Raw genomic sequence first — 22,857 nt, 5'->3', positions numbered from 1 at the left:
AGCACCTCATATCAAGTACACATTATCCAACACATTAAAAAGACACCAGTTTAAAGACACTGTATCTGATTGGTACTGTCTTCAAAACTTACAAGTTCATTTTAAACAGTTTGCAGTGGTCCAAAGTTATTTCTCACTTACCACATGAATTCCAAGCATCCTAATGGTGGGCGGCAGTAGCTCAGTCGGTAAGAGCGTTTCAGTGGACATTGATCTGAAGTTTGGTGGTTTGAATTCTCCTCTCGACATAAACATCATTGTTTGAGCGGTCAAATCCACTGACCCAGAGATAGTGTATGGATGTGATGACTGAGACTGAATGGGAATATAGTTTTACTTATTGACTGACTGGATGAATGATTGCATCACTATACAGTGCATTGTATTTTATTGGCATTTACGCCATTTATAACATCATCTTGCAGGGACTGAAGGTGGAAATGAGCTATTTTGCTATAACCTAGCACAAGCATATGACCTCTTTGTGTAGCTCAGTGTTTTTATGTGCATTGTCCCTGATAAATAAATAAATAAATAAACAAATAAACAAACTGAACTAAACTAAACTATGTGATTCCGTCTCGCTCAGTTGAATGCTGTTATTGTGTCCTTGGGCAAGTCACTTGCTTTTTACAACTTTCAGAGAGTGACATTTTGGTAAATCTTAAAAAAAAAACAAAAAAACAAAACTAAACTAAAACTATCTAACTGTGCACACGCTGATTATAATAAAAACACTTTATGTTTAGATGGAAACAGTGCACAGTGGATTCACTGCATTGAGTTTATAAGCACTTTTCACTGGTCAGACTTGAGTTTTGCCACAGTAAACTAACACGAACCAGCATGCTAACTGTGCACTTCCATATCCTTGAACAATGAAACACTTTATAATTAGATGAGCACAGAGCAGACTTTTGATCTGAAGAGCTGCTTATACAATATATCTGTACTGGATCAAGACAAATGTTGCTCGGATGGATTAAAAAAAATAATAAAAATGTGCACAAGCCCCGTAACTTATCTGTCAAAAACAGTTTTTGTTGTCACCATCTGCTCCATCTTGCCGTAGATTTCCCCAGATATTTAACACAGCACCCTGGTTGACTTTTATTCCCACACAAAACAAATAATAAGGCCATCTATTAAAGTAGAGAAGCTAACAAAGTGCAGATTTACAGCCTCAGATGGAAGGGATGAAAAACAGAGTGGAACTCTGGAGAGGATCTGGTACAGGATCAATGTTAGCACGCCATTGGCTTTTACTGCACTGGAGATTTCTCATCCCTTTAAACTTTATTCTCACTCTCTTCCTCCTTTCCTCTCTCTTTCCCTGTCTTTCTCTCTTTCGCTTCCCTTCTCCCTCCAACTTTATAATCAAATATTTCTTTCTCTCATCTTTTCTATGTCCCTATCTCTTTATCTCTCCCAGTCATGTCTTTTCCCTCCTTCCTCTCTTTTTCATCTTTCTCTTGCTCTCACTCTCTTTCTTTCTCATTCCCTCTCTAATTATCTAGCTTTCCTCCTCACATGTACTCTGTTCTTCTCCCCATCCTCTTCCTCTTTCCTCTTTTCCTCTCTAATTCTCCTTGCCTGTCCCTCTTCCGCTTTCCTTCTTCCTCCATCTTCATGAAAGTCTTCCTCTTGCCTTTTCTATGTTCCAATGTTTCTCTCCTTATTTTTTCCTCCCTTCTTCATCTGTCTTTCCCTCTCTCTCCTTTCCATCATCCTTTCCATCTTACTTATATTGTACTTTCTGTCTCCCACGTTCTTCCTCTTCTCCTCTCTCTCTCTTTCCCTCTCTAATTATCTCAGTCTCTTCCTCCCTTTTACTGTCCGTCCTGTTCCTCTCCTCTGTTTCTCTCTCTGCCTGCCTCTTTCGCTTTCTTTCTCCCTCCATCTCAAAAAAAACAAACATTTCTTCCTCTCATCTTTTATGTTCCAATCTTTCACTCCCATATTCTTCCTCTAATCCTCTCTCTCTCTTTTTCTTTCCTTCTCTAATTATCTTGCGCTCTTCCTCCCTTTTACTCTGTCCTTCTCCTTCCTCTTCTGCTCTCTCTGTTTCTTTCTCTTTCTCTTCGCCAAACCCTCTTTTGCTTTCCTTCTAGCTCCATCTTCATAAAAAAATCTCTTTTCTCCGTCATGTCCTTGCTGTCTTTCTTTTCCTCCTTCCTTCATCTGTCTCTTTCACTGTCCCTCCTTTCTATCATCTCTCTTTTTCGTTCTTTCTAATTATCTGTCTCTCCCTCCCTTCATTTCCTTCTACCTCTGTCCTTCTCCCTCTCAACTTTTCTATCTTTCTGCATCCCTCTTTCATATCCTTATTATTAGATTTTTCTTTCACATATTCCCTTTCTGCTCTCTCTCTCTCCCTGGTTTTCCTGGTGTCTTTCTTTTTCTCTTTTCCTTCTCACTGCGTCTCCCTCTTTTTATCTCTACCACTCTCCTTTTCTTCATTTCTTCCTCTCCTTCCCTTCTTTTTTGTCTGTCCTCCATCTCTCCATGTTTATCCCCCTGAGCCACTTTCCTCTTTTCTTTCTGTCTTACTTTCTTTCTCCTCTTCCTTCTCTGTCTCTTTTCTCCCTCCATCTATCTTTCCCTGTATGTCCCTCTCAAACTCTCCTCCTTTTTCCGTTTTCTGTCTTCTTGGCTCCCTTTTCTCTAACTCTCTCTGTCTCTATCTCTTCCTCTTAATTTATCTCTCCTCCTCTTTCTCTCTCCGTCTTTCCCTTGTCCTCTATATTTCAGTTCTGTCCTCTTACCCTCTCCGTCCTTAACTTTTTATTTTCTCCTCCTTTCTTTTGTTTGTCACTAGTTTTCCTCCTCTCTCTTTCTTGCCCTTTCCTTCCGTCCTCACCCTCTCTTTCTCCGTCTTTTCGTTTGTCCTGCTTTCGGTTTTACTTCTTTTCTTTTTATCTTTCATCTCCGTCAAGTTAACTGCGCCACTATCTCTTCTCCTCCATCTACCTGTTCATCCGTCTCACCCTTTCCCTCTCCCTTTCCTCCTCCTCTCTCTCTCTCTCTCTTCCGTTCTTCCTCTTGGCCCGTGGATATGAACAGAGCCCGGAATGAATCACGTTGAGGAAGGCAGCGAACGAATAACTTTTCATGTGAGAACACCTCAGCTTTTATGGCCCGGCTAAACGATCCATAATGCGGAGAGGAAGGGGGGTGGGGGCTCCACGCTCGCTCTCCCAGATCGGGGGACTCGAATCGGGGAGAGGAAGCGGCAGTCGCCCCCCCCTCCCCTCTGGTCGTCACCACCGATGGGCACAAATCTCTTTTACGAGGCTGCCTCTTAAATAGCTGTCAGTCTAGTGTCTCATATGTGCGCAGGCAGTTCCCGGGTTTCCTAGCAGTAATTGTGGCTCCCCCTTCCCACCCAAGGGTGCTGCAATGGGCTGGGGAGCCATACCGATAGACAGTGTTGACGCCATTAAAGCCGAGTCACGCATAAATCAAACAATATAGTCTCAGCCAACCGGGCGAGACTTCATAACGCACTCGAGTCCAAAAGCAGCTGTGCACTTCCAGAGCGGGCCGTGTTATAGATTTCAGATTTGAGGTGCTTAAAGGTACACTACGTCATTTTTAAAGTGGACGGGGGACTGTCACCTGCTTGTCTCCATGGAGATGTTATTGCTTTGCCTGGATTTACACAGTATGACATTGTAAACTTTTTATTGATGAAGACAAGCAGGTGGTCATTTACAGGCCAGATCTGTGGAGAAATGTGAAAAATCTAAGTCCAAACTGAAGATGGTCCAAACACTGCTGCACATGTCTCTCAAATGCAGAAGATTCTTGAAAATTTTAATTCAGAACAAAATATATAATTTCTTTTACCTGAGATGAAGAGGTTGGTGCTTTGATAGCTGATTCTGAGAAATTCTGCATCATTTCTCAGTCCTATGTTTTTTTTTTCTTCTTCCTCTTCTTTTTTACATGTAAGTAGCCGTGTTTTTTTTTTTTTTTTTTTACGTGAACAGTCCTGCTCTGATTGTTTAATCCCCCTGTCAAGCACACCTTCTCAAATAAGAAAGACACGACTCCAGATCATCATTTTTTCTTTAAAGTTTTGTCAAAGTGTGTGGTTCTGGCCGGTGAGGTAATGTTTTTAAGGTATTATTGAGCAGAAATCCCCTGTTATAAAATAAATGCAACATGGAAAGTGTGTGACATTTTAGACAAAGCAATAACATCTTCATGGGGACAGCAGGTCTCAGACCGTCTACCTGAAAGGTTACATAGTGCACCTTTAATTAAATAATAATGATAATAATGCATCAGTTTTATATAGCACATTTCTCGACACTCAAATACACTTTACAGAGCAGTATTCATTCACTCCATACTCAGTGGTGGTAAACTACTATTGTAGACACAGCTGCTCTAGGGCAGACTGATGGAAGCGAGGCTGCCAATCTGCGCCATCCAACGATCACCATCACTCATACACACACCACTTTTATACTAAGCAATGAGAGTAAAGTGTCTTGCCTAGGGATGGGCATGATTAATCGATTAATCGATAATTGATCATTAAGAATTTCATCGATTACGTTAATTTTAATCGACAAACCGAATGTAGGTTGCTGTGCGTAGCGTAGGGACCAAACAGGGGTCCGTACATGTGTCTCTCTGCATCAGAAGGAGCGAGCAAACACAAACATTCGGTCAGTCTGCAGCGTACCGAAGCACAAATACGATGATTTGTACAAGAAATTCCATGCTTTCCGTTGCGTTCGGGACAAGTGGGAGTCCTTGTGCACAGTGTACAAAGCAGCACATATGTTTCGGTGTCCAGTGGGAAAAAGTTTTACCAGGTGAGAGTCGCGCAATGTCGATGACGAGTCCCCACCTCCCTCCTCCCGTACAGTGTCCTGGTTTTGACAAACGTAAATATGGTCACACTAACCTGTATTCCACTGAATCATGTCTTTTAATCCGACAGAAATTGACCGCATCAGCGACACAAGAGCTGTAGTTTTATCTTCGCTGAGTTTATGCAAATTAGCGATGCGGTTTTAAGTTTTGTTTCTGTGAGAGTTGCGCAAAACTGAATTAAACACATTAGAATGTCAAAAGGATTGAAGTGGCTCTAGAGTCGTTACGGTTTATATGTCGTAAAGTTGAATTTATTTATGCAGATTAGTAGTGCAGATAGTAATAATAATGATGATCATTTTAATATAAAAACGTTAATGATTAATCGATAATCGATCGTTAATTCTTCCGACGATCGATTAAGAAAATTTCATCAAATGCCCATCCCTAGTCTTGCCTAAGGACACGACAGTTTGTGCAACTGGTGTCCCACTGTGGCACTTGATTTTCCCAGTGGTCTCCCATCCAAGTATTAACCAGGCCCAGACTTGCTTAGCTTCTGAAATCTGACAGGATCAGACTTTGACAAGCTGGTATGGCCAAAACTGAAGGCATGAATTATGTATATTTCTTAACTATGACTGTCTTTTAATGGATTTCTAGTTTTAATAGTCACTTCCCAAATGTAATTCTTTGCTATGTGTATGTTTGCACAAATCATGTGATTGAATAAATGTAAGTTGAGGTTTGTGTGTAATGTCATGCTGTGGAACATTCCAAGAAAACGTTAACATGGGGACGTTAACATGGGGAACAACTGGGGACTGCCTACCAGGAAAATTTTTTATTGTTACCATTCTATTCAGCTAATTAAAAATGCCAACAGTGATGACTGTACATTAATCCAAGAAAAAAGAAAAAAAAAAAAAAAAACATCTTCACCATATTCCACCAACAAAATTTTAGAGCTCTGTATCATTTGGTGCTTTTTATCTGAAAACAGGTGAAAAGAAAATTTAATTAAAGTAAAGTCCATTTTGTACAATGCATGAAAGGAAATTCAGGAACTTAAAGCACAATTTGTGACTTTTTAAATTTCAAAAACACTTTCTTAGTGGCATTATTTCCGACCACTTAACCATCCCAAAGGAGTGCTCCAGTCTCCCAGTGAACTGAATTGAAAAGAAGGACTAAATCAGCCACTTCCCCGTTGCTCTTCCATTGACTTAAGTGTTTTAGCTGCTTGTTCTCACACTCCATTTAGCCTCATAAGCAGAGCCCTTCTCCCTTTAGAATAATGGAAACAGCCACATTGGAATACACAATAAACACATGGATAATTCAATGTCCAATCACGCCCAAGCCTTTGACTCCGCAACAGGATTACAGTGTATAACAGGCTAGACTTCTCCTTCATCATATATATTAGATTTATAATAATAATAATAATAATAATAATAAAAAAATATAAATAAATTAAATATATTAATAATAAATTAAACATAAATAAGTAAATAAATAAATAAGTTTAATAAATAAATAAATAGATACATAAATAAAACTAAACTAAACCAAAATAAAATAAAATAAAGCATACTTTTTTCTAGTTTTAGTGTGGAAGATGTTTATAATTTTCCAACCATAAAGTTAATAAGGACCAACGCTTGTCAAACTTACACAATAATTATGATTAGACAAAAATAAATAAATAACAATACGTCTAGTTTGTGTAAAGTTTAATCTGCTAATTTAATTATAATTTTTGGAGATGATGGCATATATAAATGTATTTCGACTTCTTGTATTTTTGTACTTTTTTTCTCAACTTTTTTTCCACCTGACTGATGCAAAGTTTTATGATAAATACAACCACAGGTACTATCCCATCAAACCAGGTAATACTTCAAAAAATATGAAGACTTGTCATATGCACTTTAAAGAAGACATATTGTGCTTTTTGTATGCTATATAGTTAGACAATGTGATACCTGTGCATTATTATATATCTTTATATTTTGGACATTTTAAATCATGATATTGATCTAAAACGACTTAATAAAATAAACAAGGCCACTGATTTCCGGGTTGGATAATATGATTGAAAGCACAAGTAAACCATGGCTATTAACTAAACACATACTTTTCTTTAACATTACCTTTTCTTTTGATACCATAAACGATAAATTTTGTGTCTTCTTTGTCATTATTATAAGTGTTTGTGCGACCATAAAGAAAAAAATAAATAATAAAAAATACTTACATTTTTCTCATTGTCATTTTGCATATTTTGATATGATTATAACGATTAACTTCTGTGCCTTCTTTATCATTTTTATTAGTTTGTACGACCATAGTATGAAATTAATTTTAACTATATATGTAAATATTTGTAAAGCGCCATGATCAATGTACATATGAAATCACATCATTTTTTAAACTCTGTCATGAATTCGGTGGGTTCATATAAATTTCATCTTCATTTTCTTTGTCTTCTTCTTCATCTTCTTCGTCGTCTTCTTCTTCATCTTCTTCTTCGTCTTCTTCCATCTTCGTCTTCTCCTTCTTCCTCTTCCATCTTTCTTCTTCCATCTTTCTTCTTCAAAAGCTCTAAAAAAATGACTTTACATAATATGTCTCTGTTAAAGCTGCATGATGTAACTTTGTTGGTTGAGGGCCTGTAACCGGTTTGTTTCTGTTTCCAGGCAAAGCAATGGCATATAATGTTCCACAGTATGACATTAAACAGGTCTACTTTACATTTATTAAATTACAAATTGTTTTATAGCTCAAAAATACTTGGTCTCCATGAAGATAAAAAGGTTTAGAAAATTTCCAGACACAGCAACAAAATCTCTATGAAGAAAAGCGTTTGACGGACCCTCTACCAGATGAGTTACACAATGCACCTTTAAATAATAAAACCCCTTTGTCATTGTGGTATTGCCTTGCCGTGTAAACCAAGTCAACCAGGCTTTCCCACCCCGCTGCGCTAAACAGCCTCCTTGATGCCTGAGTCCCATTAACAAAGCCCCTCCGTGACATATTTATTACCTTATTTCATCCATCATGATTTATAATTAGGTAAACGAAGTAATTTGCAACAACTAAACTGATGGAGCGTTGTGCAGCTATTAAACCCTGTGAAATCTATTGTGCCAAAATTTGCATAATATGTAAATGGCAATGATAAAGATTTTTATTTTTTTATTTTTTTCATAATTAACTTTGAGGTTGAAATCCACTTTGTAAATATTTGCAGGCTGTGTGAATTAGTTGAGGCCTAAAGACATGTGGGTGATGACTTTCAAGCTGATAGTGAGTGTGACCTGGCAACCCTAAAAGTAAATGAAAGGGCCCATGTCATGCTATTTTCTGATCTATGTTATAATGTTGTACAAATACCATTTCATTTACAGGTTTAGCACACAAATCCTGCATATTTAGGCTGAGTTTGTCTCTCAAACAGTAAAAAAACAAACCAACATGTGAATGAAACAAAACACAACTCCAGGTATGTTTTTGAGGACGTAAACACATTATAACACGACTTAGAGTTAAATTAAATAAATTCTGGGCAATGTAGGACCTTTAAATCAAATAATGAAAATTTCACAATGTCATTCCTTTTGCTTGTTTGTTGTAATATGCCATTTTTATGCAAATGTTTTGAAATTTTCAGCTTTGTTGAGTAGCTGTCTAGTAATGAAATTTTGTCAAATCCACCGCGACAAAATTAGCATGTAAATTACCCAAATGTCACATCCAGAGTCAAAATCGCATTCAAAGTCACTTTAATGTCACACTCTTTGCAAAGGCATAGTAGTACTACTAGTAGTAGGTGTACTCATAGTAGTAGTAATAGTCCAATTTGCAAACAGATAATGGCTACTTCGACCACCATCATGCATGTAAAAACCACATTAATTTAACAAGGTGTGTGAAGTGTTTTGCTCAAGGACACTACAGGGATTCAAACCCTACTCTAACCTCTGGCCCAATCTCATTCAAAACAGACAACACATTAGTTCAACTTTTCAGCAATTTAAGTATACAGAGTGTGATATATTGTATAAGCAGCTTTCGAAATCAAAATACATCTGCTGCACGCTGTCTGCATTTGTCAGCAGTTTTATTATCTGAGAATCAGGAAGTGCACGTTACCATTGCCAGTTGTTGTTAGTTTTACCGTCATAGCAAAACTCCACACTTGTCTGTGAGAGTTGTGAAAAGACCTTGTAAAGTTTAACCCATCATGGTTCTTGGGCTTTTTAAACTAGCCATTTTCTCTTTGTTATTATATGATGTGACGCACAGTATAAGTTACTGTGTCCAAGTAATGTCCCTTGTGGATCAATAAAGTCTAGATTTAAAATGAACTACCATATTTTTTGGACTATAAGTCGCTCCGGAGTATAAGTCGCACCAGCCTAAAAATGCGTAATGAAGAAGAAGAACTATATAAGAAGAAGAGACTATAAGCCACACTTTTGGGGAAATACATTTTATATAATCAGAGACCAGGAACTGACATTTCATCTTGAAAGGCAAGTTATAAATAACAACAGAACAGAGAACAACAGGCTGCTAACAGAACATATGAACACTTCTTCAGATAAAAAATAGCATAAACAACAGAACAGAACAAGTTTACCAAACTCTCCATCTCACTCTGAATCACTGAATCCATTGAATTCTTCATCCTCGGTGTCACTTCTGAGCAACTCCGCAGCCTCCGGAGGTAAACAGAACGCCGCTTCCTCTTCTGTGTAGCTGTCGTCAGACTCAGCATCAGTTCCAGTTAGAATTATTCTGGCTTTTCTGAACCCCAACAGGATGGTTTCGGTTGTCACTGAAGTCCAGGCTTTGTCAATTCATCCAGTGACTTCCAGGAAAGTTGCATGGCATACTCACCCGGTGTCACAAGTTTCTCGCTCACTCCAAATTTTCTTTCTGCTGCTCAATTACCATTTTTTGGCTGCATATTTCCCTACTTGCAGCTTGTAATCTGCAAAATATCATTTTCTTTTTGGGGACATTTGTGTTCAGTCTTCTCAGTAGATCCATGGACAGAACAGCGGCTCTTTCTGTAGGAAACATACGCAGTATGTACAGTATGACGGTGGTACAGGAGTAATAGTAGTAGCAGATATTGACACACAAGCCTAGAGCGCCCTCTCGCAGCTGTCAATATGAAAATTTGAATATATAAGTCGCACTGGAATATAAGTTCCAGGACCACCCAAACCATGAACAAAAGTGTGACTTAGTCCAAAAAATAGTGTAGTTCTGTTTTTCACTTTTGCAAGACTGTTAAAATCAAGTACAAAAACATAATTACACCCACACTCCATCTTTAAACATGGGCCCCCCTCACTCTTCCAAAGCAAAAGTAACTGTTCATTAATAAACACATCATGTAGCTCGCATGTTATTAGCGTAATCTCAACTAATTATTTGTAAATTGCAGTAATAGCACCATTAACATGTAAATCTTAAACTGTGCTCCTTGAAGTGCGTCAAGTGGTGGGCCATGACAGCACGCATTGTAATCACAATATAAGACTCCAGTGCTTTAATAGCAATCCAGACTTCCAAACACATCCCATTCCTCTTTTAATAAAAACACAATAACATAGAATTTGCATATATATAGTTCTGCTGGACGTGACTGACTGCCCGTAGCCTGGGAAAGCTCGCTGTCAAACTGATTGTTACCTGGGGAGAATTAAGATAAGGCCATAATCCAGAAGAGAGAGCTATAGGAGCAGGTATAGGGCGAATTAGCAACCCCCGCATCCCGCCAATGATGAAAATATAGTTTTGTGTTTTTAATATGGGGGGGAGATAAGGGAGTTTAGCCTCGTGCTCAGAGAATTAGAGTGGGCAGTGTGGGGTTTTATGGAACTATTTGCTTTATAGTGACGGTGTAAATGCGAAGTAGGTGCTTAGCTTGATCTTGTCGATGTGACGAGGTCTGTGCAAAGTGGAATTTGATGCGCTCTCACTGCAAAACGTAATGGCTAAGTAAGTTCAAATTACTCAAATTAAGAAGATTTGACTTGATTTGAGGAGATTTCCCATGGCGTGACATTAAACATATCAACGTTTATTCATTACGGGAGTTTCTGCTGCTCAAAAATACCATAATTCCTTCTGTGAATAGTGGCGACTCTCCACAGATCTGAACTGTAATGCAGTGTAGTGCTGTAATGTACCATATAAATGCTCTGGAGTATAAGTTGCACGAGCCAAAAAATGCATAATGAAGAAGAAAAAACATATATAAGTCGCAGTGGACTATAAGTCACGCTTTTTGGGAAAATTTATTTTATAAAATCATTAACTAGGAACTGAAATTTCATCTTGAAAGGCAAGTTATAGTAACAGAACAGAGAACAACAGGCTGAATAGGCGTTAATATGTTGATGTAACATATTAACAGTTATTCAGATAACTATAGCATAAACAACAGAACATAACAACACATAACTCATGATCTCACTCCAAATCACTAAATTCATTGAATTCTTCATTCTCGGTTTCACTTCTGCGCAAGGTAAACTGTAGATAGATGAGGAAAACGGAGCACCACTTCCTCTTCTGTGTAGCTGTCGTCAGATTTAGCATCAGTTCCAGTTAGAAATATTCCGACCTTTCTGAATCCCGACAGGATGGTTTTGGTTGTTGTGAAAGAATTTATGTGTTATTTTAAATATTATGAATCTTTTAAAATCATAATCATTTGTGTGTGTGATTAAAGTTATCAACAATTGCGTTTTTGGTTTTTTTTCCATATGTATATCATATGTCCTAGTTCAAGAACTCCTGACTCATTAAGCTAATCTACTGAGTCACCCATGAGAAGACAGCTAAGGGTTTTTTCCCTCATGTGGTTAGCATAAGTTTTTGGGAGAAAACTGACCAAATTGTTTATCACCTGGAGCCTGTAATCAAGTGTGAAATGGGGGGTGGTTTAGCCTAAAGATTGTTAGCATGTGATCATTGTAAATGACTGCAATAAAACCTGCTGTTGGGGAGTAGCTGTCAGAAGAGGGTCAGACAGTGTTCGGACAGCTCTCTCCTTGCGCAAGTAAAAACTAAGCCGTCTCGTTTTGGTGTGTCTTTATTTAATGTAATTTGATGTCTTAGGGTAGAATTCCCTGACAGTTGTCACTGTCCGTACTTTGTCAATTCATCCAATGACTTGCAGGAAAGTTGCACTGCGGACCCTCCCGATTACCATGAAGCTGTGTTCTCCATCCCCGCTTTTCACCAGTCCCTTACAAGTTTCTCGCTCACTCCAAACTTTCTTTTTGCTGCTCGATAATATTTCACTACTTGCAGCAGGACAGTGGCTTTTTCTGCAGGAGGCATGTGCAGTAGAGCGAAGTGACTGTGGTACAGTAGTAGCAAATACTGACACACAAGCCTAGAGCGCCCCTCTCGAGACTGTCAGTGTGAAAATTTTAGTATACAAGTCGCACCGGAGTATAAGTCGCAGGACCATCCAAACCATGAAAAAAGTGTGATTTATAGTCTGAAAAATACAGTAGTGTAGTCCTGCTTGTATCCCTCATGACAGATGGGTTTAATCTATATTGTGGAACATTCTAACGATAAGATTTTAGGTGGCAGACCCTCCACCTTTATCTTGACAAGTAAAATTATCTACCAGTTAATTCAAACATATGATTTAGTTTCTTATTTTAAGTACAAAGAGTTATTTTTTTCTTATCTTCAGGGTAAATAGGAGTATTTCAACTACAAAAAGACTTGTTTTATTGGTAGATAATTTTACTTCATGTGAAACTTACTCAAATCAATTCAGGTCTTAATGTTCTTAATTCAGGTTATATTAACTTGATTTTTGTTTTTCTTCTGCAACAAAATGTAATTAAATTGTCTTTACAATACAATATTTAATCACAGTAGATTCTTCTTAAAATCTCTGAGCTTCCTCGTGGCCAAATTAGCCAAGGCAAGTTTATTTGTATAGCACAATTCGTACACAAAATAATTCAAAGTGTTTTACAGAACAAGAAAAACATTAAAATCACAATAAAAACTAATCAAAACATAAATAATCATCATATAATTAAAGATTAAAATTAAAAAAGAGAAAGAGACATTAATTACATAAATTAGAGAGAAGAGTGTGGAATGAAAACCTTTCAGTCTCTCTGGACGGCCGAGTTTGACCCGCAGGCCCCACTTTGGGCACCTCTGATTTAGATACTAATTCAAATGTAAATAATAATAATGTAAAGATGATTTAGCTTTAAACCAAACTTAAGCAGAACCACTACTGCTAGAAGTAACCTAATCATTCTGAACACATTCCCTTCCATCCGCTGCACAAATACCCACTTAGCTCGTAGCCTGTACCGTCATAAATAGCCTGATTAGCCGTTAGCCGCTAGCTCACCGCGCGAACCCTGTCGTTAGCAGAGTGCTCCATAGGTGACCGCAGCGGGGTAGTGATGTGAGCTGTCGGATTTAATGGCCGGTTGACTTTAATGATAATCTCCGGTCCTCTCCTCCCCCCTATGTCCAACCCTCAAGAGCCGCCCGGCAGATGACAGGAAACAAACACAAGTCTCATTAATTAGCACCATTAGCATACGGCCATTATGAGGCTAGACAGTGGCATGACAGGGCTCTGAGGAAGGCTACAGCGTGACCTTTGGCGGACAACACCGGCTGTCAGTAATTACCCGGCGCCGGGCCCAGGGGACACGCACAAAAGACTCACTGCCTGTCCTTGAAGACCTATAGAACCTGAGCAGGGCGCCCATTACTGTAGAAGAGCCGGGCTTCTCAAAGCGAGAAGTGAGGACTGAATCTGGTCTGGTGGTAGTCAGCGGTCAGGATGCTTTATTCAAAGAAGAAATTAAGAAAACGTTGGTGGTTTAGAGCAGTTTTAGTCCTGGTCTATTAGGGCTGCTCAATTATGGAAAAAATCATTATCCCACTTATTTTGGTCAATACTGAAATCAGAATTATTCAAACAATCTTTTTTTTTACTTACACGATGCATTCATTCAGATTCTCTCTCAAAAAACACTTTGCTATTGATAATTTATGCAAAACGTTCAAATAAATATAGGTTACCAATATATACCTTAGAGCAGTTTTGCAATGTATAAAACATAAAATGAATAAAATATACTTTGAACATGAAATAAGTAATAGAAAAACATAAATGTATCCAAAATAAACTATATAGCCAGCTCTCTACATTTTAAAAAATGAAATAAATATACTTATTTATATAAAAAAAATGTTATACAATTTTGTTAAGCTTTCATTTCAACTCGATTATATGAGTTTGTAGATTGTTTCACACAAAAATCGAAATCGCAATCAAAATTCAATTAATTGCACAGCCTTATGGTCTACAGTGCCCTAACCCTGATGGCAAAACCAGTCACAGGGCAATATTATAGTTTGGGCTAAAGCCAGAAATGAAGAGCCCAAAAAAAACAAATATGGCACCTCCAATGGGCAAACTTAAAGCTATTTTGATGAAATACAGATGATTTTGTTGTGGAAAAAAAATGTGGCATATGTAGATGAGAAAGATGTATGTTTTTTTCTCTCAGTTGGATGTAAAAACAAATTTAAAAGCCATTCCAGGTTAATAAATGTGTACAACTCATTTCAGGGTTGTTTCTACGCATCAAAAAATTACAAAGTACAAAAGTAAAAGTACTGTACACTTTTTGGTATGTGCACTTTGCGTAAGTAAATTGTATAGTGGATACTGTTTTATTTTACTACATTTGAGAGCAGTGTTTGAGACCTGCTAAAATAGCTCAGGTTTATTTGAATCTGAGTTAAGATTAGAACACTATTTTGGAATTAAACTTAAAACAAAAAGTGACTTCCTCACAAGTCTAGTGTATGGGGGTTGCCATTTTGACTAAATAAAACCTTTTTTTAGACCTACACCACTTTTATGCTATTACTTGAAAAAATGCCTTTGTTGTGCTAAAAGTTCCAAGGTAGTGAACGTATACCTCTCTCCCTTTGTGCGTATTTATGGATCGAGTTCACCTGCCGACGGCGCATATGGAGATGCCTTTAGCCTAAAAAGGATCTTTAAAAAGCATCTTAAAATGTTCTGAGCTCCAGGCTGAGATTTAACTAAAGCGTGCGCTAAAATAGGAACTGCTGCTGTGTAGTCTGTGCCAGGGGCTTGTGTTATCAAACACTTGACAAATAATATGATAAATGAGGATGGGGATAATGATTTGAAGCAGACGTGGCTGTGTTTTGGGCCAAAGAGCTCGTAATTGTTCATGGGAATTTGGGAGCTTTTATCATAGTCTAAAAGCACCAGAAAAGACTACATGTTGTGTCTCATCTAAGTGCACATGGTGTACACAAGTGACTAGAGTGTGCCTGTGCCTCCCTGTGTCTTAAGTGAAAAGCTTTTGAACCACCCTCACTCACTGTTTTCAGGGAACACAGAATGAAAGCGTTTGTAGACTACATCCAAAATATTGAGGCTCAGAGATTAAGAAGGATTAGGAATTATCCTTTAATTGTAATGTACTGGATTGGTTATATATTTCAGGGTATATATCAGTTTAGTAGGCAATTAATGTAATGTAATGAGATCATTTACAAAAAGATAGACTTATTATTATTTTATTTTTACTAGTTTACTGTGATACTGATATTTATTTTAGTATTTATTTTTATACTACTGATATTTATAGTATTTATTTTTCATACCTTTTTTTTGGTAGCTATTTGTTCTTATGGTTGCTGAATGTCAAAGTGATTGTGATTCTGATCTGGTGATGTTTAAATACTGTATGTCTTTATACAATGCTGGTTCATTGTTACTGAAAGTTGCTGATCCTGAGTTTTTTGTATCTTAAATGTGATAAACAGAACAATTTCCTTTCGAACAGATGGCAGTGGTCCAGTTATTCCTCACTTACGTTATGGATTCAGAGAGTCCTAATTATTCACAGCAGTGAGTTTATAAGCGTGGAGACCAGAGTGGAGTTTTCCGTCAAAGCAAAAACTAGCAACAACTAGCATGCGAACATGTATTTCCTTATTATTTGACAATAAAATGATTTATAATTAGATGCATACAATACACAGCTGACTTATTTTGACCTCAAGAGCTGCTTATACAACATGTCTGGACTGGGGCAAGACACATTTTACTCAAATACATGAGAAAAAAAATCAAGTCCAGGGTCTTGAAAGAGTTCAGTTGTGCAACCTATTTGGATACGTTTTGTGATATTTTAAAAAATGTGTTTATTTTTCGATGTGTCTTTGAGTCTGTATCGGTCTTAGTAAATCATTAAAAACAGTATCTTTTCTATTCAAAATATTTGTATTTTCCTGGAGTATTGGTGTCATGGAAAGAGATACTGCTATACTATGATATTTTACGTGAAAATTTAACACAACACAATTATTTTTGATTTTGAAACTTTTTTCTGCTGTTTGGCTGAATGTCTGTAATGAAAATAATTTTGTATTTTTATTTATTTTGTATAATTTTTCCTTTTAACCTTCATGTATTTCTGTTTTGTTCAGGCACATCTATAATGAAAGTGACGGCCATAGACGCAGATGACCCGACGTATGGTAGCAGTGCCAGAGTGGTCTACAGCGTCCTGGACGGAGAGAGGTTTTTCTCTGTGGAGAAACACACAGGTAAAGATCACCATAGCACACACATTTTCATCCCTTCTCTACAGATTTAGCTCTCTGACTTTTGTCTCTGCTATAACCGCTTTTATTCTTTGAGACCCAAATTCCCAGTCCAATCAAACACTGTGGCCAGAAACAAGAAATGATTTGGCCAGAGGCTGGTAGCTTTGCAAAAGTTTCAGTCACTGTGAGCACTCCAAGTGCACATATGGTGTATTGGCTTGGCTCAGGGAGTTGACACAAGCACAAAAATGCATGCGTGTAACTGTCTCTAATTTAATTACTTCAAATTTATTGATTTGTTTTTTTAAGTAAACAGCCACTTTGACTACCGATGTAAAAGTTGCATTATTAGAAAAAAAAGTTTGACTATTAATATAGAATTGGTAAGGTAAAAACTGAATTAAGGGCTCGTTTACATGAGAACGCTTGTGGGTAAAAACAAAGTATTTTATCGGAAATGCCTCTTGTTTAGACGGTCACAGCGTTTTTGGGGCTTAAAAACGCAAAAATCTGAAACCACCCTCCTGAGTGGAAAAGTTGAAAACCCTCCGCCGTAGCGTTTCTGTCCACACTGCCTAAGACGCAAAACTCTGGTCACGTCGCATGCACGTTTGCGTCACATACATCGCCACCTAGTGTCACCGCCTAGCCGCCTGGCATGCATACCCAATCGAATTCCACACACTTTTGCTTCACCGTATGCACGCAGTTTTCCTCCCGAAAACAGTTGTCTAAACGTGGAATAAAAAGTGAAAATGCGACGCCACTTTTACGTCTTCTGTTCAGACCGTCATCATATAAACGTAGCCTAATACTAAGTTTATTATGTCGGCATGACACATATCAAATAGTTGACGCTATGAGGTACAATTAGCTTTGTTGTAAACTCAATTTGGCTGCAGAATGAGTCCAGTGATGCGTAATGAACTTAAAAACAACATAAGAGAAGTTCGAGGTCTTACCTTTGTCGCCACAATCCAGGAAAAATGCAAGTGGAGCATTTTTGAGTTGCTTAGAGAAGATGACTTTGCATTTGCGGAATAATGAAACAAGTAAAAAGGTTTGTTTAATATGTGTTCTTTAAGTTATAAATTATTTTTATTGCTTTGTAGTAGGGTAGGTTCAACTTTGAAAACTATAATTCATATTACCAATGTGGCTTTTTGAACTCTTGAGTCGCTTACTGGCAAAAACTGTAAACCTAGGCTGTGTCTGAATGTTCACCCCCTAGCCCTTAAACCCTCGTTCACTACATAGGCCCGAATACATTTAGGTGACTCATTCATTAAGCGATTCATACACTCAGACCTCTACTGGCGTCTGGTTGAAAAAAAATCCCGCTAAACCCTGTTAAAACTTGATTTCTGTCATAAATAATAATCAGATCAGACTGGCACATCGGTATTAATGACCCAATGAAAACCATACACATTTTTGTCAAGATGATGATAAAAGTGAAGAGTGATAATCCAGCCTTTCTATCTGCTTAATTCAGTTGTGTCGTGTCCAGTGAAAGATCTGTCACTGGATGCTGTTGTTTTTCTGACTCTCGCAGTGCATTGTGGTCCATATTATCCGCTCTAGTAAACACCGAGGCCCACTACTTTTCAAGGTGCACTGTGTGAAATTTTGAGTGCGCCACATTTTCGGACACCACAAACAATGGCGTGACCCGTGTTTAGTAAGGAATAGTGTGGACATTCAGACACAGCCCTACTCACATTCGATATCACAAAGTCCCTCACTAATATTAGACTCATAAGTAGACATTATATTTGTTGTGTGTTGAGGGGAACAGTCTGGCAGCACATTAGTGGATCCAGTGCTTTGGCTCTCAGTTGGATGCACTACTCAGTTGATAATAAGTATCTCCAGACGACAGAGCACCACATATGCTTGTTTATCTCTTTAGTGTCTGGACTTTGGAAGCTGGAGAAAGTTTCAAGAAACTTTTGGTTAATATATCATTTGAGACGCTGCGACTTCATATGAGTCAGTCGATGCTGTCAACATTAAAAATAACTTGAGATTTAATTTAAAGCAGCCTATAATTAAATCTGAACATTGCAGTGATTCATATTTTCAAATGTCAAACTACACAGCAGACAAGTCATGAAACTATTCAAATATTAAAGCAAATTGACCGGAAGCTGTAAGGAAATTACTCTTACTAGGAATTGTAAACCTCAGGTGCGATACTTGAACCACGTATTTCCTTTCTGAGTTATGATTATATGAAGTAAATGACTGTGATTTGCTATTGTCCGGAGTTTGCATTGTTAGCCACGTCCAGTCATTTCCAAAGTGGATTGAAGGATGACATTGGGTGATTCAAACACAAATAATTTCTTGTAATCCAATTTGTATTTCACTTCTAGGAAATCTCATCAAAATCCATCCAATTTTCCATCCGTAAGAATCACCTAAGGACACAGTATCAGCTATGTTTCATTTTTCTAGGAAACCAACTCTGCAAAACACTACTTTAATAATGGTTGTACCCCATCATTACTTTACTGTTTTTATTCATTCAAGAAATCCCACAGTGCCTTTTTGAGGCTTGAGTAAGATTTTTTTTTTATTATTTGTATCTAATATAGTAGCATGTGTGTTTGTGTAGTTCTAGAGTTCTAAAGATTTTATTTTATTTTTTTTAGTAAAAATAACCACACATATATCGAAAATATCAGTCCCTAAGTTTTTTTTTTTTTTTCTCAAAACACTGATATTAATATTGGCCTAAAATTTCACATTTGTGCACCCTTAGAAATACAGAAGTAATAATAACTAAAACTATTGAAATCTGATACTTATTTAAACAAATGCTGATACTAAAAAAGTCACATTCATAGGACAAAAGTGGATCTTTCCTGAATAGCTCTGGAATGATCTTGAGCTGTATCAGAACAAGTATAAGAGCACATAGACGAGGATACGCCCACGGACCAACAACTGAGGAATTACACACATATAAGACCACATGTAAATAAAAAAGGAATAACTATGATTTAATGTTGAAAATGGCATTCTGTTGTCTAAATAAAGAGTGTTATTGGATTCAGTATTGAGTATTAAAATCCTTAGTATCAAATTTAGAGTTTGAAATTGTAGTATGTGATATAAGATAAACACAACTGTATAGCTTATCCAAATTTACCCATATGATCACATTAGGGACGGGCATGATTAATTGACTAATTGATAATTGATGATTAAGAATTTCGTCAATTTTGTTCATTTTTAATCAACAAACCAAATGTAGGTTGCTGTGCGTAGCGTAGTGCAAGGAGACGAGGCTGCGTCAGACAGTGCAAATACTGGAGTTGCGGCCTCACAGTCCCACTTTTCAGCTCTGGCTCCTCCTTGGAGATCACTATACCACTCAGTGAGTGCATTTACATGCACATCAGTATTCCGGTTTCGTCATGGTGCATGTATACGCAGTATCTTGTTTACTACAACATCAAGAGCTGTGCTAAACCTTCTCACATATGGTCTCTGAAAACATGAACCATCTCCAATGTGATATACACACTGAACACACTCACTGTCAGCATCAGCAGCACATCCTCTGTCACAGAAAGAACACACATATTCTACTGAGTCGTGTCCTTTAGTCAGACAGAAGCTGACTGCATCACCACACCAGGAAAGAGCTGTTTTGTTTTTTTTTCTTATAGTTTATGCAGTTTTAAGTTTTGTTTCTGTAAAACTTTAACAAATGTGTCAAAGCTGCATTAAACACTTTATAATTTCAAACATTGGGCTGATGTGGCTCTATGGTGGTTATGGTTTATATGTTGTAAAGTTGAGGTTATTTATGCAGATTAGTAATAGTAATAATAATGATGATACTTTTAATAAAAATGGATCGTTAATTCTCCCGACGATTGATTAAGAAAATTGTAATTTAACGTCCAACTTTTGCAAAACATATAAATGCTTTTTTTTTTTTTTTTTTTCAGATTTGCACCAACCTATATGTGAAAACCCTGACAACACTATGTATTCATATTCACACATGTAAACAAACTGTAACAAACCTGCACTATACGTAAAAACCTCCCTGTAGATATGGGACGTGCCGCAGCTCGCCACTACAGCACCTGACCCACCGTCTCTGAGTACGAGCTTAGCATGGCTGTTGCCTTTAAATGCCCCTCGAGGGAGCGGCACAAAAGTTCTAATCATTTCTTTTTTCGGTCTGGGCGCTTTGATTCGCTCGGTGCGGTGCCTGGATGATAAATGGCTGTGCTTTGGTGGGACTAGCCTGGAGACTGGATGGGTCATTCCTGAGGCTGCCCCCCCCCCTCCTTTTCCTCCTCTTCCCCCATGTTGCGTAGGCGGACAGAGTAGCCTAATAGGTGTATGTCAGGGAGGTCAAAGAGAGAGAAGGAGACGAAACATCTGCGGACCCGGGTTCATTAATATTACGCACACATAAACGGCCTGTGGATTGGAGCATTTTAAAAGGGCCCAAATTACACTGTTTTCTGATCTGTGTTATAACATTTCTTCACTGCAAACATACCTGGAGTTGTGTTTTGTTGCACTTCACACCTCGTTGTAAGAGCATGTGGTATTACAGGAAGTGCTCCACTGTGTTTTTTCAACTCCATACACCTTCACTAGAATCATTTGGATGATTACAACCCTAGAATGTCCCATGTCTTCTAACCTAAAGGTAAAAGGCAGCTGTTATCTTGAAAACTACAGCTTCATGACATCACAAAGTGGAACAGAGCATTTTGCACTTTGGAGATGTAAACTTCAGGTATTTTTTCGAGGAGGTAACCACATTATAACATGACTTAAAGCTCACAAGAGTTAATTTTGCGTAATATAGGATCTTTATCATCTGAGGTTCTTGGTTAGGGATACTTCTCAAAGAGACAGTCCAGAATGTTGGACATAGGACCTCATTTCCTGGTGAGCCAGAGTGTGGGGGATGTGTGGAGACGCTTTTTAAAATATTCCATCCAGTCTTTGTATTTACAGAGGTCACTGGTGCTAGGCTAGCGCATGTCAATGGCCATAGTTAGCCTGCCACTAAAATCAGTCTTGCCCACTCCACAAAACACCCGAAGCAAAACTATTATTACATCAGACTGTCGATGTAAATGTCTCCAGGCCTGTACCGACACTCAGTTCTGGTTTAGTCCTGGTTTAGACCTGGCTTAGTCCTGGTCCCTCATGTGGCAGTTCACTATAGGACAAAACAGCAGATATCATGAGCAGGTTGTTTTCACCATTGCCAATAGTTCCGGTTTGATATTTAAGTTGTACGTTATTTTGTATTTGTTATTTTTTTATATCTCACGTCGGGAAAAGTGGGTGGACGGCATACCCCTGTGTACCACGCCCACTACACCCCTGGTACCAATTGGAAACAAAGTAGTTCAAAGTGCACAGTACATATTAACTTGAGTAACACTGACACACTTGAGTATCTAAGTCTACGAGTTTGGTGTATAAGTTAGTGACTGTGTAGTCCTAAAGACCACACGTTTATGCCATATCGGTCAGTTAGCCCCGTGACCCTGTGACAGCTGTAGGGTGGAGCCAGTGAATGACACATTAAAGGTGCACTATAACTTTTTTGAGATTTAGAGGGTCCTTCATCTTCTTTTACCTATTTAAATGCCTTTGCTTTCCCTTGAATGTCCCACACTATCGCATCAAACTTATCTATCTCCACATAGACAAGTGTGTCGTACCTCTAAATTTTAAACTGTAATTGAATAAAACATTGAATTTAATGCAATAACATCTCCATGGAGACAAACATGTGGCTAAGTGTTCCTCCAAGCATGTTGTAGTGCATCTTAAATGTTTTTTGAAAAGGACTAAACAATTCCTTTATTGTACTTTTAATTGAAATCTACTCAAAAATCTAGAATACCCATTATAAGAGAGTTGTTTTTTGTTAAATAAGAGGCATTATAATATGAACAAGAATGCCACCATGATTTTTTGTTACATCCTCTTATTATTATTATTATTATCTCTTATTCTCTGAGCCACCATGTCAGCTCTGTACTTTGAAAGTGTACTTTATTGGCTGACATACAAGTCAATTTGCTTTGTCTGAGATAATATAAAAGCAATTAATTTTCCATACAGCGCGCAGAAGAACAAATCACAACTACAAAACATCCATGACCAAAAGCTGCCTAAGGTCTTAAAAATATGAACAAAATAAACTCGATTTGATCCACGCGGGCTCCGGTGGCACTGCGGGCGCCTCTGCCGGTTTACAGTGCAAAATATTTTCTTTGCCCAGAGGAATAAAAAACACAATTTGAGCCCGAGAAAAATAATGGAAAATCAACAATTTGT

General features: G+C 37.8%; 1 protein-coding gene across 1 annotated transcript in view; it reads left to right on the top strand.

Annotated features, from left to right (window-relative positions):
• The window catches only part of LOC110173763 (cadherin-22), a 202,901-nt gene that overhangs the window by 60,549 nt on the left and 119,495 nt on the right, over positions 1 to 22,857 (top strand). The window contains exon 3 of the mRNA XM_020939773.2: positions 16,399 to 16,518. Coding sequence (XP_020795432.2) covers positions 16,399 to 16,518 — 120 coding nt within the window. The remainder of the gene's footprint in view (positions 1 to 16,398; positions 16,519 to 22,857) is intronic.

Source organism: Boleophthalmus pectinirostris, unplaced genomic scaffold, assembly GCF_026225935.1.
Source record: "Boleophthalmus pectinirostris isolate CB_2022bp ecotype Guang Dong unplaced genomic scaffold, ASM2622593v1 HiC_scaffold_3, whole genome shotgun sequence".
Taxonomy (NCBI): domain Eukaryota; kingdom Metazoa; phylum Chordata; class Actinopteri; order Gobiiformes; family Gobiidae; genus Boleophthalmus; species Boleophthalmus pectinirostris.
The sequence above is the reverse complement of the archived record's forward strand: the minus strand, read 5'-3'. Positions and strand labels throughout refer to the sequence as shown.